Here is an 18,654-nt window from a genome sequence, read left to right as displayed (position 1 = left end):
CCCTTTTTCAAGTATTACAAGACCTGCATCATTATGATTACAAAAACTTCTGGGTTTATGTTTTGACAAAGCCATCTGGACACAGCCCTGAGTCATGTGCCCTGGCAGGGTCAGTTTGTGCACGGGGGATGCACTAGATGACCTCCATGGTCACATCCAACTTTACCCATTCTGTGAACCTAGCATTCCTTAAAAACACTTTGTTTTCTGTACTTGCAGACACACATTTCTAGTTTCACCTACTTTCACTATTCTTGGCACTTGAAATAGAATTCAAAGCAAAGAAAAACCTTTAAGTATTTGAAAAATAAAAAAAAAAAAATCCCAAATCTTTCAAGTAAAAAATGTAAGATTAGAACTGCTTAATCTAAGAATACTAAGACTATAGATGGAAGACTATGCAAGACTACTCCTGATATTGAATTTATTTTTTTTATTAATACAATATTAAAATCAATCTTAATTCAGCAATTGATATAGTTGCCTCAATACAAATAGTATAAATAACTAGATTATTTTTTTTTAAGCAAAGCTTAGGGATTCAAAATATACTGAAACATTGCATAAAGTGCTTAAGTTAAAATAAGTAGTACACAGGACAAGGATGTCATTCAGTTGTGCAGATCTCGACACAAAGTCAGTTATAGAATTTCTTAAAAGGAGAGATTTTCAAGTGGAAGACAAAATGGTTCTCATTTGTGCCAGTCTTAAACTGAACATCAATGTACCAGAACTAAACAACATCCACAGAAGAAGTAATTTCATAAATGAATTGTAAAAATCACAAGGAATCAGGATTCAGTATGAGTCCCCAGAGGCTGACAGACTGCTACATGTTTTAGAAATTTACTAAATAAAGCATTATACCACTCTACCACCCCTCTCTTCTGAAATATTTCTGTTTCAGCTGTTTTCAAGAACCTTCATTATTTTAATGTGTCTAAATTCAGTGACACAAATATCACTGACAGAGATTTAAATCATGTCATTCAACCTTCACCTGTATTTGCACTGGAAGTCAACAGTGGCAGTAACTTAGTGTTTCCTTCAATAAACATGTAAGCTGTACAATTACCAAGTGCCTGCGATAGAAGTGTTGACATGAATGGGGTCACTAAGTTATCATTAATACTATGAGGCTACACTTGACTGGCATTCAAGTACCAATTACAATACCACAACTGAAACTTATGGGTCAGCAAAATAAGGGAACTCCAAAAGCTGCTGGCAGACAGCACACAAGCAGTGGGTAAGCAATGTGGTTTTGCCTCAAAAGTAACACAAACGCATTCCTCAGGCTGGCAAACAAATTACTACATGTCAAAGAATTACATCTCTGGGAAAGCAGTCTTGTCTACTTAATGAGATGAACTTTGCAGGATCAAGAACCACAATTTTTCAAAAAACCTATGATCAGTTTGATGGCACACTTTAAGATAGGCACATTGAGAGCAGCAAGAGGAAGAAGGAAGCCCCAGCAGATTAAAGACGTACCACAGTACTAACTCTCTCAAAACTGTTAAGAACACCAATATTTTTCAAAATGTAAAACTAATACCAGATAGCTAAGATCAAGAGCAAAGTGAATTGTTCCCAAAATCCATGTCCTGCAGTTCTAGTTATCTTCATATTGAATGCAGTAATTTGCAAGTTTTATTCTGCTTTTCACTGAGGTTCTACATAGATAAGCCAACTTCTAGTCACCTTATTGTGTAAGAACACTTATCTTTGCCTTTTGAAACCTTTGTACAACAAAGGGACCTGGACACTTAAGAGTCTAATGCAGTCACAAAATTTCTGTCAAAGTTTTGTTATGAAAGGTTTGCAACCTTGATTTGTGCCTTCATGCTTTCTTTATCACATCTCAAATCTTAAGCTGCTTCTACTCTTCCAGACGTGACTTCACTAATATGCTCGTGTCATCTCCTGCAGCAATAATGCTACTTCAGTTCTAAAAGCCATTCCACAGTGATGAAGAAATAACAAATCTAGTAAAATGCTGAATTAAGATCCTAGTGAATTGAGCAGGGTACCACAAGTTTGAAAGCCTAGGCTGGGCCTCCAGTCATCCAATTTCCTATTACAGTTTAGCCTAACTTCATCAGATCACACAATACATATACCACCTCAGTTTCACAAACAGCAAAGTGGTACAAGGAAACAAACTATGCTAGTGCTACAGTAACCTGCAGCCTCACAAACTTTTCATACTTTCCAAATATTTCCTTCCCTAGGCTCACCCAGCAAGTCTGAAGCTGCAAGGCTATATCCATTAAGTTTCTGCTCTATCAGTAAAATACCTAGAGGGAAGTTTTCATTGTAAAGTTCACTTTTGTAAATTACAGTATGAGTTTCAATACAGTTGTACTTCAGGTATTTTTGAAGAAAAGAAATCACTACTAGAAGTTGCATTAATAGAATTAAAGTATATGCAATAATGCTCCAAATGAAAGACCTGCTGCTTCCCCAAGGCCACAGCTGCTACAGCATGGCCTTACCCACAGTCCCTTCAGAGATAAATGTGCTGTAAAGCAGCTTTACCCATGGCTGCAGTCCTTCCAGGGGAATACCTGCTCTGGTGTGGGATTATCCATGGCCACACACTTTCAGGTGCTCCAGCATGGATTTATCCACAGGCACTGATGTGTCAGTATCTACCTCCTGCAGCACACACTTCTCCCTGGGCTCCAGCCCTGCAGAGGTATTCCTGCTGCTGCACCAACAGAGCCACAGCCACAGCTGCTTCCAGATCCACCTGTACCCCCATGGACTCACCCACGGGTCAGGTCCCTTGGACTGGAGTTCACAGCACAGTCCCAGCCAGCCCAGGCCAGCAGCACAGACACACAGAGAGTCCCTGGCCACCTGCCAGCCCCAGCACATCACCACTGCTTTATCACAATGTTCCCAGGCACAGCACTGAGAGGTGATAAAGCAGCACAGCAGCAGTGAGAGCAAAATCCAGCCACTAATGAGCACTAGACTCTAATGTACAGGCAGGCAAGCAAGGCTCCTGACAAGCACCTGCCAATTAATAGCTAATCAGCAATTACAGCTATAAATTCAACATAGCACATTCCAGTCAAACCTGTTGTTATCCCAAATCTTTGAGCTGCACATTGGGTGTCGTAAAGGATTGTTGCAGTTTAACTACATCTGGTAACTAGGCTCCACACAGACACTTGCTCACTCCCTCTGGTTAGATGGGGAAGTAAAATTAGAAAAGATAGAAAATTTATGGTTTTAGATAAAGAAATTCTAATGGAAAAAGCAAAAACCACCCCGCACACAAGCAAGGCAAAACAAGGAATTCCTTCACTGTTTCCTGTGGGCAGGAGCCACTTCCAGGAAAGCAGGGTTCTATCACATGTAACAGTGATCTGGGAAGACTAACTCCACCACTTCAAAAACCCCTTCCTCCTTTTTCTTCCAGCTTTATATCCTGAGCATGACACCATATGGTCATAGAATATCCCTTGGGTCAGCTGTCCTGGGCTGTGTCCCCTCCCAACTACTCATGCACACCCAGGCTGCTCATTGGTAGGGCAGGGTGAGAGGAGGAAAAGGCCTTGGCTCTGTATAATCCCTGCTCAGCAATAAGGAAAACATTCCCTCATTATCACAACTGTTTCCAGCATAAATCCAAAACACAGCCTCATACCAGCTACTGTGAAGAAAACTAAGTTTACTCCAGCCAGAACCAGCACATTAAGTTTCCTAAGAAGTAAAACCACAGATTTAAAAAGAACACCATCCTATTTATTATAAAGAACTCAGTCAAAGTTTTTCTGTGTAGAACTCAGTTGTTTTAATTCCATGCACTTTTAGGAGCTGCATGCCTCACCATGCCATTTTGGCCTTATTTCATTTCAGAATACCCAAAAGTAGCTGATTTTCTTCATTCAGAGGATGAGAAGTTTTCACTAAGATAACAATAGCCATCTGAACAAAGTACTGGACAATACTACAAGAAATGCAGTAGTGTTAAAAGAAACGGAAATGTGACAAGATTAACATCTGCTTTAAGCAAAGTAGTTTTCTAGATTAAACTACTCTGTGTGAACTGAGTGGCAAGGTAGATAATAAATATTTTCTCGATAATGAATAATCACAGTGTCTCACTGACACGACACTACAGCTTTACCAAAGTACTCTTCCCAAACCAGGCATATTTGTTCCAAGTCCAGAACACTACTGACAAGGGTTGAGACCATTTTCTTCAGTGTACAAATGCCAAAATAACCTGACCATGCACGAAAGAGTAGTTCAGTTCAAATTTGGTGTTTTCACCAAATCACCAGAATTAGAGTAATTTAGGTCAGAAAGGATTACCCAGGTTCATCTGGTCCAGCATCCCACTTGAAGATGTGCCAACTTCAGCTGGATGCTTTTTAAAAAACTGAAATCTTTGCATACTCTAAACAACTCCAGCCATTGTCCTACTGCCAGTGTAGAGCTACTACAGAGAAGAAAGAGCAGGTATAGAACTACTTCATTTTAAAAAAAACTCAAAAAGTCAAAACTTCAACACACAAATATCTCAAACGGATATTTCCATAAGGAACAAAATCAGTCAGAGTGCCTTGCAAAGTCTGAATGATCCAAAGGAGAAGTAATTTTAATGGATATAATCACATCACAACTTGGAAATGGTATTTTGTTAGAGCTTCAGAGAATTTACCAAATTGCTTGAATTTTGTAGTATACATCTACAGCAAAACTATCCAGATGCTGCAACAAGCACTTCATTAGAAACTGACTGGAACTGCATGGAATCACATACCCAAGCTTTTGAGCTATTTTGATTTAAAAAAAAAAGTGAGTTCTTAAAAAGGCTGGAGAACAGAAATCACAGAAAACAAGCCCTAACACATAAAAACTTCAGCCATTTTCTAGCATAAATCATCTTTTAGTGCAGAAAAGACTGGGAAATTAACAGATACTGACATTCAGGACAATTAGAATCTTCAGATTTTTAATGACGGAATAATGAACAATCTAATTTTTCTCCTTCCTGTGAACTTGGTTTGCAAGAGGAAAAAAAAAGCCAACTTTAATTAAATAACCTATTCTGCTTGGGAATAAAGAGTCGGAGGCACAATTTGGTCTGTATGGAAGGTACAACATTTATTCTACAGGTATTCCCTCCATTCTCAGTTATTTCTAGTGAAAATGGTCTTCCTTTCTAGAATTCCCTATATTAGGAGAGAGGCTGAACTTCATACAAATGTGTATTTTTAAGGCATGAAGCAGCAGTAGATATTACACTCATATTGGGGGACTATCACAAACCATCTAATTTTATATATTTATTTATTATTTATATATTTTACTATAGAGAAATTAAAGTGCAGAAAAATGAAGAAACTTGTTTAAGATGGAGCAGTCAAACAGCAGGGACCAGAAATATCCCTTCAATATTTCTGCTTTAGCATTGGAGTTTATTCTACCTTATAAAAGCAAACAAAAAAGTTCATCTTACTATTACTATTAATTGTACAGGGCCCTGGACTTAAAACTTCTGAGGAAACACCATCCTAAAGGCAAAAAAAATTATCCTGAAGAAGTTTATTACTTTTTTCTCTAGCCTCTTCAGTACTTACACGCCCCCCTGTTCAGATCACATTTGGCTTCCAGAGAGCCTTCTAAGTAGAAGAGCAGAAGCAAGGTATTACTTATAACACTGAGCACTGTCAGGATTTCACGGGGTAAAGTCCAAGTGATTATACCAAGTTAAACCTTGAGTAGATAAACTGAACTCTAACTCATTAGAAGGTTATGACATCTGGTGGGAAAAGAAACCACAACCAATTAGGCGCAAAACTTTCTTAAGACCAAGGACTACATTTCCTACTGTAATGGTTCAGGTATGCACAGAAAAGGAGCAAAGCACAGATTAATTTTAACTACTTGATATCTCACATTTGCGATAGCAAATGAAAAGGTGAAAGTCACCCTGGTAGCAGCAGCTAAATCCCTTCCAGTATGGAGAAAACCAAAGATACTGACCTGCAGTGACAAAAGAGGCCACCAGCAGCTTACACTGACCATAGCAGCTTGAAATCAATAGTGAGCACAATTGCTCCCTGTGGGGATCACATCTATAAAAATCCAGCACAGAGGAGAGGGAGCCTGAGGCAAAATTGCCACACAAAAAGCAGGCCACCAGCCAAGACTCACACCTCAAACAGCTGGAACAAGTATACTCCAACCAGCACCACAAACTCAGAGGAATACCCGGACCAGCATGTCCAGGTGAGTGCCACTACTTGCAAGAAATCACTTAGGATTTTATGGCACTCAGCACAGTGCTTCTGCCCTTGTGTCTACCTCACTCCTCAATTTCCCTTGCAACAGAGAAAAAAGAATCCAACAGCTAAACTGTTTTTAACAGATCCTAGCATCAGGAAGAGGGCCACATCAGGCTGCTCAAGGTTTCTACTCTATTTAGCTGTTCATTTTGTAGTTTTTCCTTATGCACCATAAAGAAACCAAGCTGCTGTTCATAGCTGAGAACAGAACAGAGCTTTTGTTATTAATTGCTAAACATGTTCTTTTTGGAGTGGGGAAATACTTCTCTAATTAAGGATCTGTCTGCCTCCAAAAAGCTTGGTTTTAAATCTCCTAGCTAAATAAGAGAAGGAATGTTTCTTAGTAACTAATCAAGGTTCTTTAAAATGAATACAAGGGACATACTGCTCAAGTTAAACCAGTGAGTAATCCCAAACTAACTTTCATGACTCATAAGGTTAAAGTTTTACATTAAAAGCAGTCTCTTCCTAGTATTTTTACAGACTTCTCTCGCTCTTAAAACTGCAGGATCTAGAACCAACTGCTGCTTATGGGAACAAAATGGCAAAGTTGCCCCTCTGACACACTATGTTACCAACTACACCCATCAAGCCTAGACACAAAAAATGTTAACAGAGTAGTAAGTCTACTTCTAATCCCATTAGTGCAACATGACACCTGCAATTTAGGTACCTCCATTTTTACAATTACGTTGTGGATTTAGAGAATTCAATACAGTGTTGATGTTTATATTTATACATTAAGATAAAGAAAGACATTGTCATTGAACTGGCAGTATATTTCTAAGCACAGATTTTGGTTCTTCAGAAAAAGCTTCAGTTCTATTTTTACAAATAATTTTAACAGTACTGCAATCATTTTGTATAAGAAGTCTCTCTGTTCTTCCAGTAGTGGTTACGGAGTCCTCCTAAAGATGAATGAGATAAGAGTGTGATTTAGAAAAATCCTCACATTAACCTGCTCTGACCAATACTGGTTTGGAACTTAAAATACCCAGTTTGAAGACTGACCAAATACAGAGAACTTTTATAAAGAGGTTATCTGATAAATAGCCCAAATCCAAATCAAGATTGCTACATTATTTTCCTCACATATTAATGAAATCTCAACAGGTTCTCACTCCTTGATTTAAAAATATTTTACCTTTAATACCCTTTCCAAAAAACGCCAGACTTGTTTCCCCACTCCTCAGATTACTCACTTGCCAACAGAAAGTGTAAAAAGATGTACCTATACTTGAAGACAAAAGGAAAACACTAATAACCAGCTCCCATTTGCTGGCAGGCAATGAAAAAAACATCTTTCCTTTAGTGCTATACTTTCTCCACATGAACACAGAAGAAAATGAGAATTGAATTCCACTGCACTTTTATGATTTTTCAATGAATAACACTTTACTGACACTCAGTCTTTCTAGTCCATACCTCATTTCAATTAAATACAATTTTGCAGCTTTAAAGAGTAAGTGGCTCCCACTTTAATGAACCCTTGCATGTAATTTATTATTCATAAAAACCTTAGCAGGCAAAGCATCCTGAGGGTTGGATCTATCTTTGAGCAATAGAATGAAATAAGCACTTCTTGCAAGCCTCACTCTTACCCACTCTTCTCAAACAAGCAGAAAGCAAGAGGCTGCTTTCACATTGGGAATATGTCTAAGTCTATTCCTTCTGCCTGCATTTCTCCATCACAAAGAGGAGATAATGACAGGAGATACAAATTTGCAAAGAGTGTTGTTTGGTTACAGGGGGACCCCATCAACTAAGGGCTTTTAACCAGTTCTTCCAAGACTCAGGAGCTGTATCAAAGTACTAAGAAGCATATTCATCAAGTTAGAAAAGCACTAACATTTCAGCCTCTGCATGAAACATCTTGCCTTCCTTTAGAGAACATATTTTCTGCCACTTTCTCACAGTAATGCTTTCTTCCCAATCTTGTAATATTTCTCTCAATTATTTAGAAAGCAATTCACACTCCAAGAATTCACAGGTATGTGTAGCCATGGATGAATGTCCAGAAACAGGTTTTGTTGAGTCATCATTATCCAAACTGCAACATCATGTTGCCCAAAATTACAGGTGAGTAAGATCTAAACAGGTACATTTTGATCACTTCCTCCAAACCAAGTTCTATGTCTCTTTTTGCTTCCTTATCTATTCTACCAATATGAGAGTAATTAACACCACCCACACACAGTTCACTCTTCATTTAAGTCAACCCTATAACCTCTTCAAAAAGAAAATCTATGAAATTAAGTGTAGTTTAAAATATGACATTAAGAACATTGCATTATCACCCCCTATCCCTCATGTTCTAAGCTAAGAAATCTGAAGAGTTCATAATAGAAATCTAGTTTTTCAAATTTTAAAAGTCAACCTTCTTATTATAGACAGGGTAGCATATCAGAAAGAAACAAAAAAGGAAACTTGGAAACTAATATAAACATCAGAGGAAGTTGTTAGATTTACCTACAGTTTAAAGAGGATTAAGTCAATTTCCCTAGCAAGATGGCCTAAACCTTCCCCATAATGTTTAGAATTCAGTCAATTTCAGGACAACAAAGAATCCAATCCATTCTCTTATGCTGACAAGTAAAAGTTCTGGCAACAGCAGTGTGGATTAAAGAATCTACAGGACACCCTTTAAAAATAAAAGTTTAAACACATATGTTGTTACATGGCTTGGATAGTAGCATATGTCTGTGGTACCATATGGCTATAAGCATATGGGTAGTTCACTTTTTAGTGAACAAAAATAAGCAGGGTTACTAGTACTTTACTTCACAAATTCATTCTGCTTCTCCCAGTCACTTGGAGGCTTTTAGCAAGATACAGTTCCTGTACCTTTTACCGTCCCCACTTGAAACCCTCATTTGGCAACACATAAGTAGTAGCAGGTCACTAGAGCATTACAAAGTTTATCTTAAGAACAAGCACAACAAAAATAAGCCTACCACCCCAAAAAGCCCAACCAAAAACCCTACAAAAAAAAAAAAAACAAAACAACCAACCAAACACCATCTCACCAAGCAGCACAGAATGTTTCAACCCCAGAGGATAGAGCAGAACAACAAAATAGAGCTCAGCCCACATCTCTCTTTAAATTTGCAGTCAGCTGCTGTAAATTGTCAGCACGCTAGTAACCCTCTACAAAATTTATCTATTACCTTGAGATAATGGCAACTCAGCAGCCATGCCTCCCATCATTGACACAACTTGAACTTACATAAAGAACAACCAGAACAGCCAAGCCACCCACCAACAGCAAAGAGAGCTTGCTGTTGCTCTCCCCTCCTGCATACCTGGTTCCCACCACATTTCTGAATGGTTCCAGCAGCTGAATCAAGACATCACTTGTGTGAGATGCACTAAATCCACTTCAGAATACAAAAGGATACAGCCTTAGTGCTCCAGTCTGAGTCCCAATGGCCAGTATTTTCTGAACCGGATCAAATGCCAAGGCTGAAGGTTGATAGGGGAAACCATGGCGTACAGTCTGACAAGTCAGAGCAGTGCAGTAACAATGGGTCAAGCAGAGTACCAAAAACAAACAGAATCAAGACTGTATGTTAGAGAACAGTATTACAATTTGAATTAATCACAATTTTAAAAGGAACTACAAAACAATTTAATCACAGACTGAGAAAATCACCTGTCTTACACAAAGCAGTTACAAAAGATTGTTTTTAGTCATAATTACTCATTCAACTTTGAGCATCAAGTGACAGCCAGACTTTCTGAAACTTAATTTGAATCTTACATTTCCTCAGTATCAACTCAGCATTTCATTTCTACATATACCTCATTCCCTGAGTAATCTTATTTACAGCTCTAAAAAAGACACTAAACTATTAAAATCTGAGATGTTCCTAGCAAGTTTGGCAACAAAGCCAGATATGTCATCAGAACTATTGCAAACTACCAGACTTGCTTTCCTGAGAATCCCTTAAAATTTCAAGCCAACAGACCCAACATGACAGTGCAACCTCTCTCAGCTCAGTGAAGAAAAAACATAGCAACTTGAGCTTGACAGAACCAATCTCTCACCCTCTGCTTCTCTCAAAGAGAACAGCCAGCCTCAGAATTGACAAAACCAAAATATACCTTATCGAACAAAAACAAAAGCCCTCAACCATGGGATTCTTTCTTAACATGGAGCTATTGGCACATTTAGCTTTTTTGGCTAGCCAAGACTAATTTGGTAATTGACCAAGCAATGACTCCATTAAATTTCTCGGACTGCAATTAATCAGAACTGAGAACATAATACAAGCGCCACCTACTCTTACTTCCACTCTAAATGCACGCATCCTAAGCCATACAAATGGCAGCTTTATATTTCTAAGCCTTTAGATTAAAGCAGAGGTATTTCAGGACCTTATAAACGCATAGCAAACTTGTGATATACTCCTTGTACTTCACTGAAGTTGCAGGCATGCCCCATAACTCTCTGTATTTCACAACTGAATAAAGTCTAACCAGCAACAGCTCTGCTCTTCTCCACATCCTTCATGACCAACTCCTGAGTGCAGCAGAAATGCCTGCAATACCAGAAAAAAATGAGGAGCGTTCACAAACAAGCTCATCCATGTCAAGCTAAGCCATAGGTGCACTGCAAAGATAAAAATAAGTATTGATATTCCAATCAGCTTTTATTCCTCTTGATACAGCTGGTGGTTAATTCGCTGCATCATTTTCTGAAGTGTGCAGGCACAAACTGCAGTTGTCATATCACACACAAGCAGATAAATAAACGGGAATTTCGTCTCTAGATAGGATTTGCAATAGCAGCATCACCAACTTGGCAACACACTGCAGTGAAACCACCACAAACATCGAAAGCCTTTTTCAGTCGTAAAGGAACACGATAAATGATTTCCAAACAATGCAGGGGGACAGATGCCCTGTCCTTCGGGCCCATTAGCAGAGGCTTCTACTCCAACACCGCGACAATCAGATCTGCACTACAGCTAAACATCGCTCCTTCCCCCATCCATCCAACTCTTTCTACGAAGCCTTAGTGAACACTGCCAGTATTACTTGCATGAAAGATCCTAGACGACAAACCCCGAAACTCCCCAAGAAAAATTACTAAAGAAATCCAGCAAGACCTGTACAGCTACACCCACCGCTTTCTTCCCGTCTTCGGCCCGAAATAATCAATCCAAACAAGTAAACAGGAGCGGCGGGCAGGCTCGGCGAGGTCGGTACGGAGGAGCAAAGCCCGCAGCGCCCACCGCGGCGGCGCGCCCCCTTCCCCGGCCGCCCGCCGGCTCGGGGCTGCAGCGCTCATTCACCTTGCAGAGCTGGAAGTGCTCGGACTGGAGCGTCTCCTGGATTTCGGTCTCCCGGTTCCCCGCCTGCTGCTGCTGCGCGGCGGACGACGCCGATGCGACGGCAGAGACCGCCGACAGGCCATCCAGCACCTTCCTGATGTTAAATTTCCTCATGGTCCTCGGCGGCGGCGCTCCCGCTGCCCCGGCCTCGCCGCCGCCGCGCTGTCACCGCCGCGCCGCCCGCCCCGCAGGCGGCAGACGAGCCCCCGCCGGGGAGGGCGGTGCAGGGGCGGCCGCGCTGGGGGCGCCGCGCTCCTCCTCGTCCGCGGGGAGGGCGGCGAGGCGTCAGTCCGGCAGCGCAGGGGCGCTTCTCATCGGGGCCCGCGGGTTCGGAGACGGAGACTGGAGCCAAGCAAACAGGAGCCGGTCAGCCCACCAAGCGCCGCCACCGCCGGTCCCACGTTCGCCGCCCGCGGCCGCCCCGCGCCCTGCCCGCCGGGGAACGCGGCTCGCCCCGGGCACAGCCGGCCCCGCCCCGGCCGCCCCTCCCGCCGCCGGGCTGTGCGGGCTGCCTCGCCTCTGCTCCCCGCGGAGCCTCCGCGCCCCCCGCACCGCACCGCACCGCACCGCGCCGCACAGCGCAGAGCAGCGCAGCCCCCTCACATCGCGGCAGCCGCGCTGTCACCGTCCGCGTGCGTGCGCGCGTGTGTGCGTGTGCCGGTCCCCTCCCGCCGCCGCAGCCTCTCCCCCCGCGGCAGCAGCAGCAGCAGCAGCAGCAGCAGCAGCAGCAGCAGCCGCCCGCCCCGCGGCTCGGCACCCTCCGCCTCCTCCTCAGAGCTGCGTGTGCCTCCAGCCAGTCACCAGCGGGGCTTCTCCCGGCTGCTGCCAGCGCCTGCCGCCGCCCGCCCCCACAACCATCCTCCTCCTCCTCCTCCTCCTCCTCCTCCTGCCGCGGAGGGAGCCTCCCCCGCCTCTCGGTCGCTCCCCCTTGCCTGACAACGCGGAGCGCAGCGCCCCGGGCAGGAGGAGCGGCGGCGGCGATACCGCGGCGCCCGGCCCGGCAGCGGCGGGGCGGCCGCTCATGCGCGCTGCGAGCGGCGGCACCCGGATGTGGCGGAGCCGCTCCCCCCGCCCCGCCGCGCCGTGCGGGGGCCGGGGCGGCGTGCGGGGCGCGGCGGGGCGGCCGGGCCCGAGCGCTGCGCTCCGGCAGGGCGGAGGCGGCGGCAGGTAACAGGTGGTGGCGGGCGGAGCCGGCCCTGCCTTCGGCGCGGCGCTGGAGGCGCTCGACGGCCGCGGCGGAGCCGGGCTCGGCGCGTGGTTTCCCGCGGGAGATCGCCCGCGGTGCGCGCCGCGGCAGGAGCAGCGCCGGCGGGTCCTGGGCCGGGGCCGCGACAGCGCGGAGCGGCGGCGGGGCTGCGGGAGAGCCCAGCGGTGCGATCCCCCCGTACCACTCACCCCCAGCGCCGTGCTGGTGCTGCGGCCCCGGCCCGGGAGTGCTCGCTGTGAGCTGGACTAAAGGCTGCGGCCGAGCCGCCCAGCACCGCCCGGCGGAGTCACGGCCAGCCCTGGCGTCGCAAGGCGAGCGCCGGGGTCACGAAGGTGTTTGCACTCGTTCTTATGGCTGCAAAAACAATTTAAACAGGTGGCACAGAGTCAAACGTTTCGTTCTGATAGCCCCTGTTGTACAGTGTTCTGTATTTGCTCTTATTTTTCTTTTAATATTAGCTTGCAGTTTGGAATTATCTAGTCAGTGGTCAGGCAGTAGATATATTTGTCTCAGTCATGTTTCTTTATTCATGAAGGTCATAATTATTTGTGACTCGTTATTGAACTTTTCAGCTAAAATTATCTGGTCAATCATCCCTTTTGGAGGGAAAACTTGCAGAGATGTGAATCAAGACGTTGGTTCACATTTCCTAGCCTCAGTATGAATGCCTTAGCAGTAGAAGGCTCTGCACACTGGAAAATGGTCCTTTCAGGTGATGTATCCAGCCTGATAGCCAGGCATGCTGCGTTAGCACAGTGTCCAGTGTTGTAGTGCACTGAGGGATGAGTGTAATCAGAATGCAGCAGAATAGCTACAACATCTTCATAGCCTCAGAAGTAAAAATTCCACAAACTCCTCTTAAACCTGTCAGCTCTTGTTAATTTACAGCTTTGTTGCTAGCAGGTACATGATGTACAAGTACTTGAAAGAAACCGAGACAGTTCACATATTCTTGCAATGTGAACTTACAAGCGCTGTTCCTTTGTGTTACTAGGACTGTTGGACATTTCCTGAAATCATCTCGGTAAAATGTGAAGGAATGCTTCCAAAGATGACAAAAGTCCTAGGAAAAAGAAAGAAGTAGACTTACATAAGGTTCAGTAAATACCTGATGTAAAAAACAACTTAATTTTAAGAGATAAATATGTGCAGTTTCAGTGTGTCTTTAGTTATCTGTAACATTTTAGCTAACTGTGTATAACTTACAGAAGTAATATCTATTTTCTCATCTATTCATGCATGCTTATTATAACACACTGAACTGGGAAGAAAGCTTGTAGAATTTGGCCATGTTTGAATGGTAAATATAAACTGTTACAGGTAAAGACAGGTACATGTATAACTTCAGGAATGTAAGTTATGGTCCCTTTGAGTCCTCCTGTTCAGCATGTTGTGGGCTAGGCTCTGCAGACACTCCTAGATACAGCTATGACAGCACAACTACCCTGATTTGTTATAGGAATATTAATCACAGCAACAACACCCTCAGAACTGGGTGACAAATTAAAGGACGTTAAAAGACCCCTTTTTGTATACTGCAGTGTCTTTCTTACTTTCTATATACTTGGCCTGTGAGTGCAGTCTTTATTTGGACTACATTTTTAGGGGAAAGATTGGATTAGATTTTCAGTTTACATTAGCACCTAAGAGGAAGACCTTATTCATTTTGCAACATTGTATTAATACTTGCAAACATTGAGGCAAGTGATACAACATACGCTAGGTTGGACCAAGGCCAGTTCTTCTCCATCACTCTTTCAGGTTGAGGCCATTCAAGGAATCAGTGTTTTTCAGGACTTCCGCTCTTCCTGTAAAAAATGTTTTAAATAATTTTATCCAGTGAATTAGTGAAAAAATTTGTTGGGTTCACTGGGACATCAGTTGGAACAGTAACAGGCTTTTTAATATCATGGTTCAGTGAACATCCTCTTTATCTCTCAGGATTTATCTGTATTTGAGAGCTTCTTTAGGCCCTTCAGCACTTACACAATAACCACATCCTGTTTTACAAACAAGGCCATTCTGCTTAACTTCCTACATGTTGCCCACTCAGACCTTCTGGCCTGCAGTGTCAGAAATCACTTGCCAGTTTTATACCCCAGTCCCAAGTCCGGTATCTTGCACAGGTGGACAAGAAGCAGTCAGACCCAGCTCGTGTGCAACAGTGCTGTACTCAACTGCAACAGAGTCCAGCTGGGACAGAGCCAGTGTTAAATGTTCACGAGTTTCTTAGGCCCCAGCAGTGCTGTGGAAATCCCCGCTAAGTGAATTCAACTGCATCCACATGGCTTAGGTTTTCTTTGCCTGTCATTTCTTACTGATCTTGTTATATAAGGCTGCTCAAAATTGAGAGAGGGGATCACTTGCTCATTTCTTCATTGATATTCTACAGATACCACATAAACAGCCACTGTTCCTCATAGATATCTGAGACAATGGGGCATGAAGTGTTGTCCTATATATCAGTGTGATCCCACAGACCATCAGTGTAGGTCTGACAGACTTGTTGGGTCTTTTGCCTCAAGATATTCATAATAACTTTACAGATCACTGTAGGGTGTAGTTATCACTGTGCTTATGAGCCTTCTTGATTGGTTTTGGGGAGGTTGTTTGTTTGCTTTTGTGGAGTGATGTATCACTAGTGTTACCTTGAAGAAAAAAGGAATTATTGTAGTCCTGCATGAGCCAGAATGAGTAAAAGCCCACCCAATCATAGTATATTCTAATATTTGTTGGAATAATCAAGAGCAGTGGATAGGTAATGAAGTGAAAGGTTCACACATGGTTTGTCTTAGTTGTACATGAGCCCCAAAAGTGTTACTGGTTGTGTCCAGAGAAGGCTGCAGAGGATTTGCACACCATGGTGATTATTGCAATACTCAGCATATATAAGAAATGGATCATCAGAAGTGACCTCAAGATCCCTGCTTGGCCTCTAACAGTACTAAAGCTTTTGAAAGTCAGTCAATCCAGACTTTGAAGTCCAAGAAGCATGCTTAGCTTTCCTGAGAACTTCTTAATGGTGCTTAGTCACTGCAGTCAGGATCAACTGAGCCCTAGCCAAACATTTCCTCGCCATAAATAGAAAGAAACTTGGAAACATTTCTGGACTAATATTCAGGTTGTTCTACTCAAATGTATTGGACAGGGCAGTGTAACCACAGCTCCAAGTAAGCTTTGGAATCTTTCCTGCCTGCTGGGAAATTGCTCAAGCTTTCTAGATTTAGAGTTGTTGTCAAACAAACATCTGTGATTTTTTTCCCACAATAATCTGCACTGGTGATGAATCCTAAGGAGGATTTCCAGCTGCAGGTGAATTTTTATATTTTTCTGCAGCTTGTTTTGAATAAGCCATAAACAAGACAGAAACTAAGAGTATGTGTCAATTAGCTGGTCAGCTCTGGGGAAAAAAGCTATGTTAATGCTTGCCATAACCATAGCTGGAGGTGAACTGTCTGCTGTCTGTAAATTCACTCATTTCAGAAACATCCTGATTGACCATGCCTACACTGATACAATGAGTTTCTGCATCTGGAAGACTATGTGGTCTCTGGCAGGCACACAGATCATGGGGTATCTGGAATAAAAAACCTATGGAACAGTGTGACTAACACTGATATATGGATGCCATCAGGCTGTATGGACATACATGATGGAGAGAGGGCACATCCTACTGCTGCAAAGTCTGCACCAGTATTCCTGGTTCAGTTCAGGTCAGCAAATAGAATGACAGGTGCATACATTGGTTGTTGAAATATGAGTTGGCAGGGCTCTGCAGCACTGATCTATGCAACCAGCATAGCAAATAATGTATAAATGCCCATGTAGCTGTTGTGTGGAGCTACAGCATGGCAGAAAAAATGCATGGATGTCTTGGAAGAGTTCAAGGAATTGTTGCCAGTTGAGCACTGTGGGTCTGTGTTGGCCACTGCCAGTGAGAAGAGGTGAACAGCTGTGATGCACGAGCAAGAGAGTACATACATAAGGCAGAAGGGAGGAACGACAGCAGCACTGCAGGATGGAAACATGAGAAAGAGGTTGTGCAGCGTTCTCAGTATCTCACATGCTTCTTTGCACCTTTGTCCCTCCACTTTCATGCTGGACCAGACAAAGGCAGTGTCAGCTATTAAACTGTGTGCTAAAATATACTGCATCTCATCAAAATATGTGTATTACTTATTATTGAAGTGCAGTGTTGTACTTAGGCTTATGAAAGTCACATCTGTTGTACTTTGGATCTGATCCTTTGTCAATTTATTCCATTCCCTACTGATTATAGTTTTTATGGATACTTTTTTTCTGTATGAGTTGATTTCATAATATTTATCACAAACTGAAGGGATTTCAGTCTCTATGTTTTTAGGAAAATCATTACTCAGGTACTGTTAAGGGATAGTCAAAAATTACTGGAGGAGCAGGTAATACATACATTCAACACTTAGGGTTTCTTAATGTGTGGTGGTTCTTTAGGTGCCAAAGCAAAATTACAAATAATTATACTAATGAATTTCTAATTTTAACATGATCTATGCAAAATTAGAAATAATGATACTGAGGAATTCCTAATTTTAACATGATTTAACGCAGTCACTTCAATATGTAATTAACCTGATGTTTCCTTCAATTCAATCCAGGCACCTTCTTAACAGTACACATAAGATTAAACTACATCCTGAGAAGACAGGTTTACTCCCCTGACAGAATAACATGCTCATTACCAGTACATAACTTGCATCATTACTTGCCTTGTATTGTGTTGCTGTAATTCCATCTATTCTCATGGATATTTGAGACATATTAATGCACAGTCATATTAGCACAGAATAACTGAGGTGAGAAGGGTCTCTGGTGATCATCTGGTCTACTGGTCCACTCAACTCATAAACTGGGTCCAACTTCAAAGTCAGAACCTATTGCTTACAGTCATGTTTAATTTCTGCATGCTTCCCAAGATGGATATTCTTTAACCTGTGGTTGTTTTTTTTTTTTGTTTTGTTTTTTTTTGCTTTATTACAAAATAAAATTGCAATTTCACATTCCTTGTGCTGCATTTCTGTGTTCTCAGTTTTACATTAATTGCAGGCCTAAATCACTATTAAAACCTCAGACATACAGTGCTAATCAGAACAGGTTTTTAGTAACTTAAAGCTGTTATCCACCTGGAAAAATATGGGCCAATAATTCACTGAATAAACATTATTGTTTCGTATGGATTTATCATACACATTTTGTAGTTTTCAGTCAAGTATAATACAAATGCTTCTTATTGCAGTGCTACTTTTTGTCCAGTGTGAAATAAATATGAAATACAATCTGTCTCCATTAAAAGACGGCAAAGTATTAGAAGTGAAATCAACAAAAGCTTTATAAAATAGCCAAATTAAGATGAAGTATAAGTGTCTGCCAAGTGAGGAAGGTTCATTTTGTACTAAAGGAATTAAAGTTAAATATGATGGACAAAACTAATTTATCCATTCTGAAAACAGAATTAGAGTGGTGCAATGTCTTTCAAATATAGTGATCTGTTTATATGCAGTATTTTGTGGGAAGTATAGCATTTCAGACAGGATCTTTCATCAGCAAATCATTTAAAGTGATTATCCAACGCAACAAAAAATTACTTCTTTTTTTACTGTCATTCTATGTACAGTGCATTAGCTGGAAGGTCTGTTGTACAGCAGTTTAACAATTTAGACAAGTACTCAGATTATAGAAACATTAGGCCTTTGTTAAAAATGGCTGCTATTTCACTGGCATTTTTTCTTCTTGCTTTAAATTAAAAGTGGTGAATTACATAAAC

General features: G+C 42.2%; 1 protein-coding gene across 9 annotated transcripts in view; it reads right to left on the bottom strand.

Annotated features, from left to right (window-relative positions):
• Positions 1-11,988, bottom strand: part of STXBP5 (syntaxin binding protein 5) — a 101,604-nt gene extending 89,616 nt beyond the window's left edge. For 5 of the 9 annotated variants that reach the window (XM_056486819.1, XM_056486821.1, XM_056486824.1 and 2 more), the window contains exons 1-2: positions 11,609-11,987; positions 9,710-9,807 (exon numbers count right to left, since the gene is read on the bottom strand). In XM_056486819.1, the coding sequence (XP_056342794.1) occupies positions 9,710-9,807; positions 11,609-11,761 (251 nt within the window). In that variant the 5' untranslated portion in view covers positions 11,762-11,987. Of the gene's footprint in view, positions 1-9,709; positions 9,808-11,608 lie in introns of all 9 variants that reach the window. The other 4 variants (XM_056486826.1, XM_056486825.1, XM_056486827.1 and 1 more) reach the window with 2 other exon arrangements.
• Positions 11,989-18,654: the final 6,666 nt, after the last annotated feature.

The sequence above is a fragment of the Oenanthe melanoleuca genome, chromosome 3 (genome assembly GCF_029582105.1).
Source record: "Oenanthe melanoleuca isolate GR-GAL-2019-014 chromosome 3, OMel1.0, whole genome shotgun sequence".
NCBI lineage: Eukaryota > Metazoa > Chordata > Aves > Passeriformes > Muscicapidae > Oenanthe > Oenanthe melanoleuca.
Note: the sequence above shows the minus strand (reverse complement) of the source record. Positions and strands in the feature narration are given on the sequence as shown.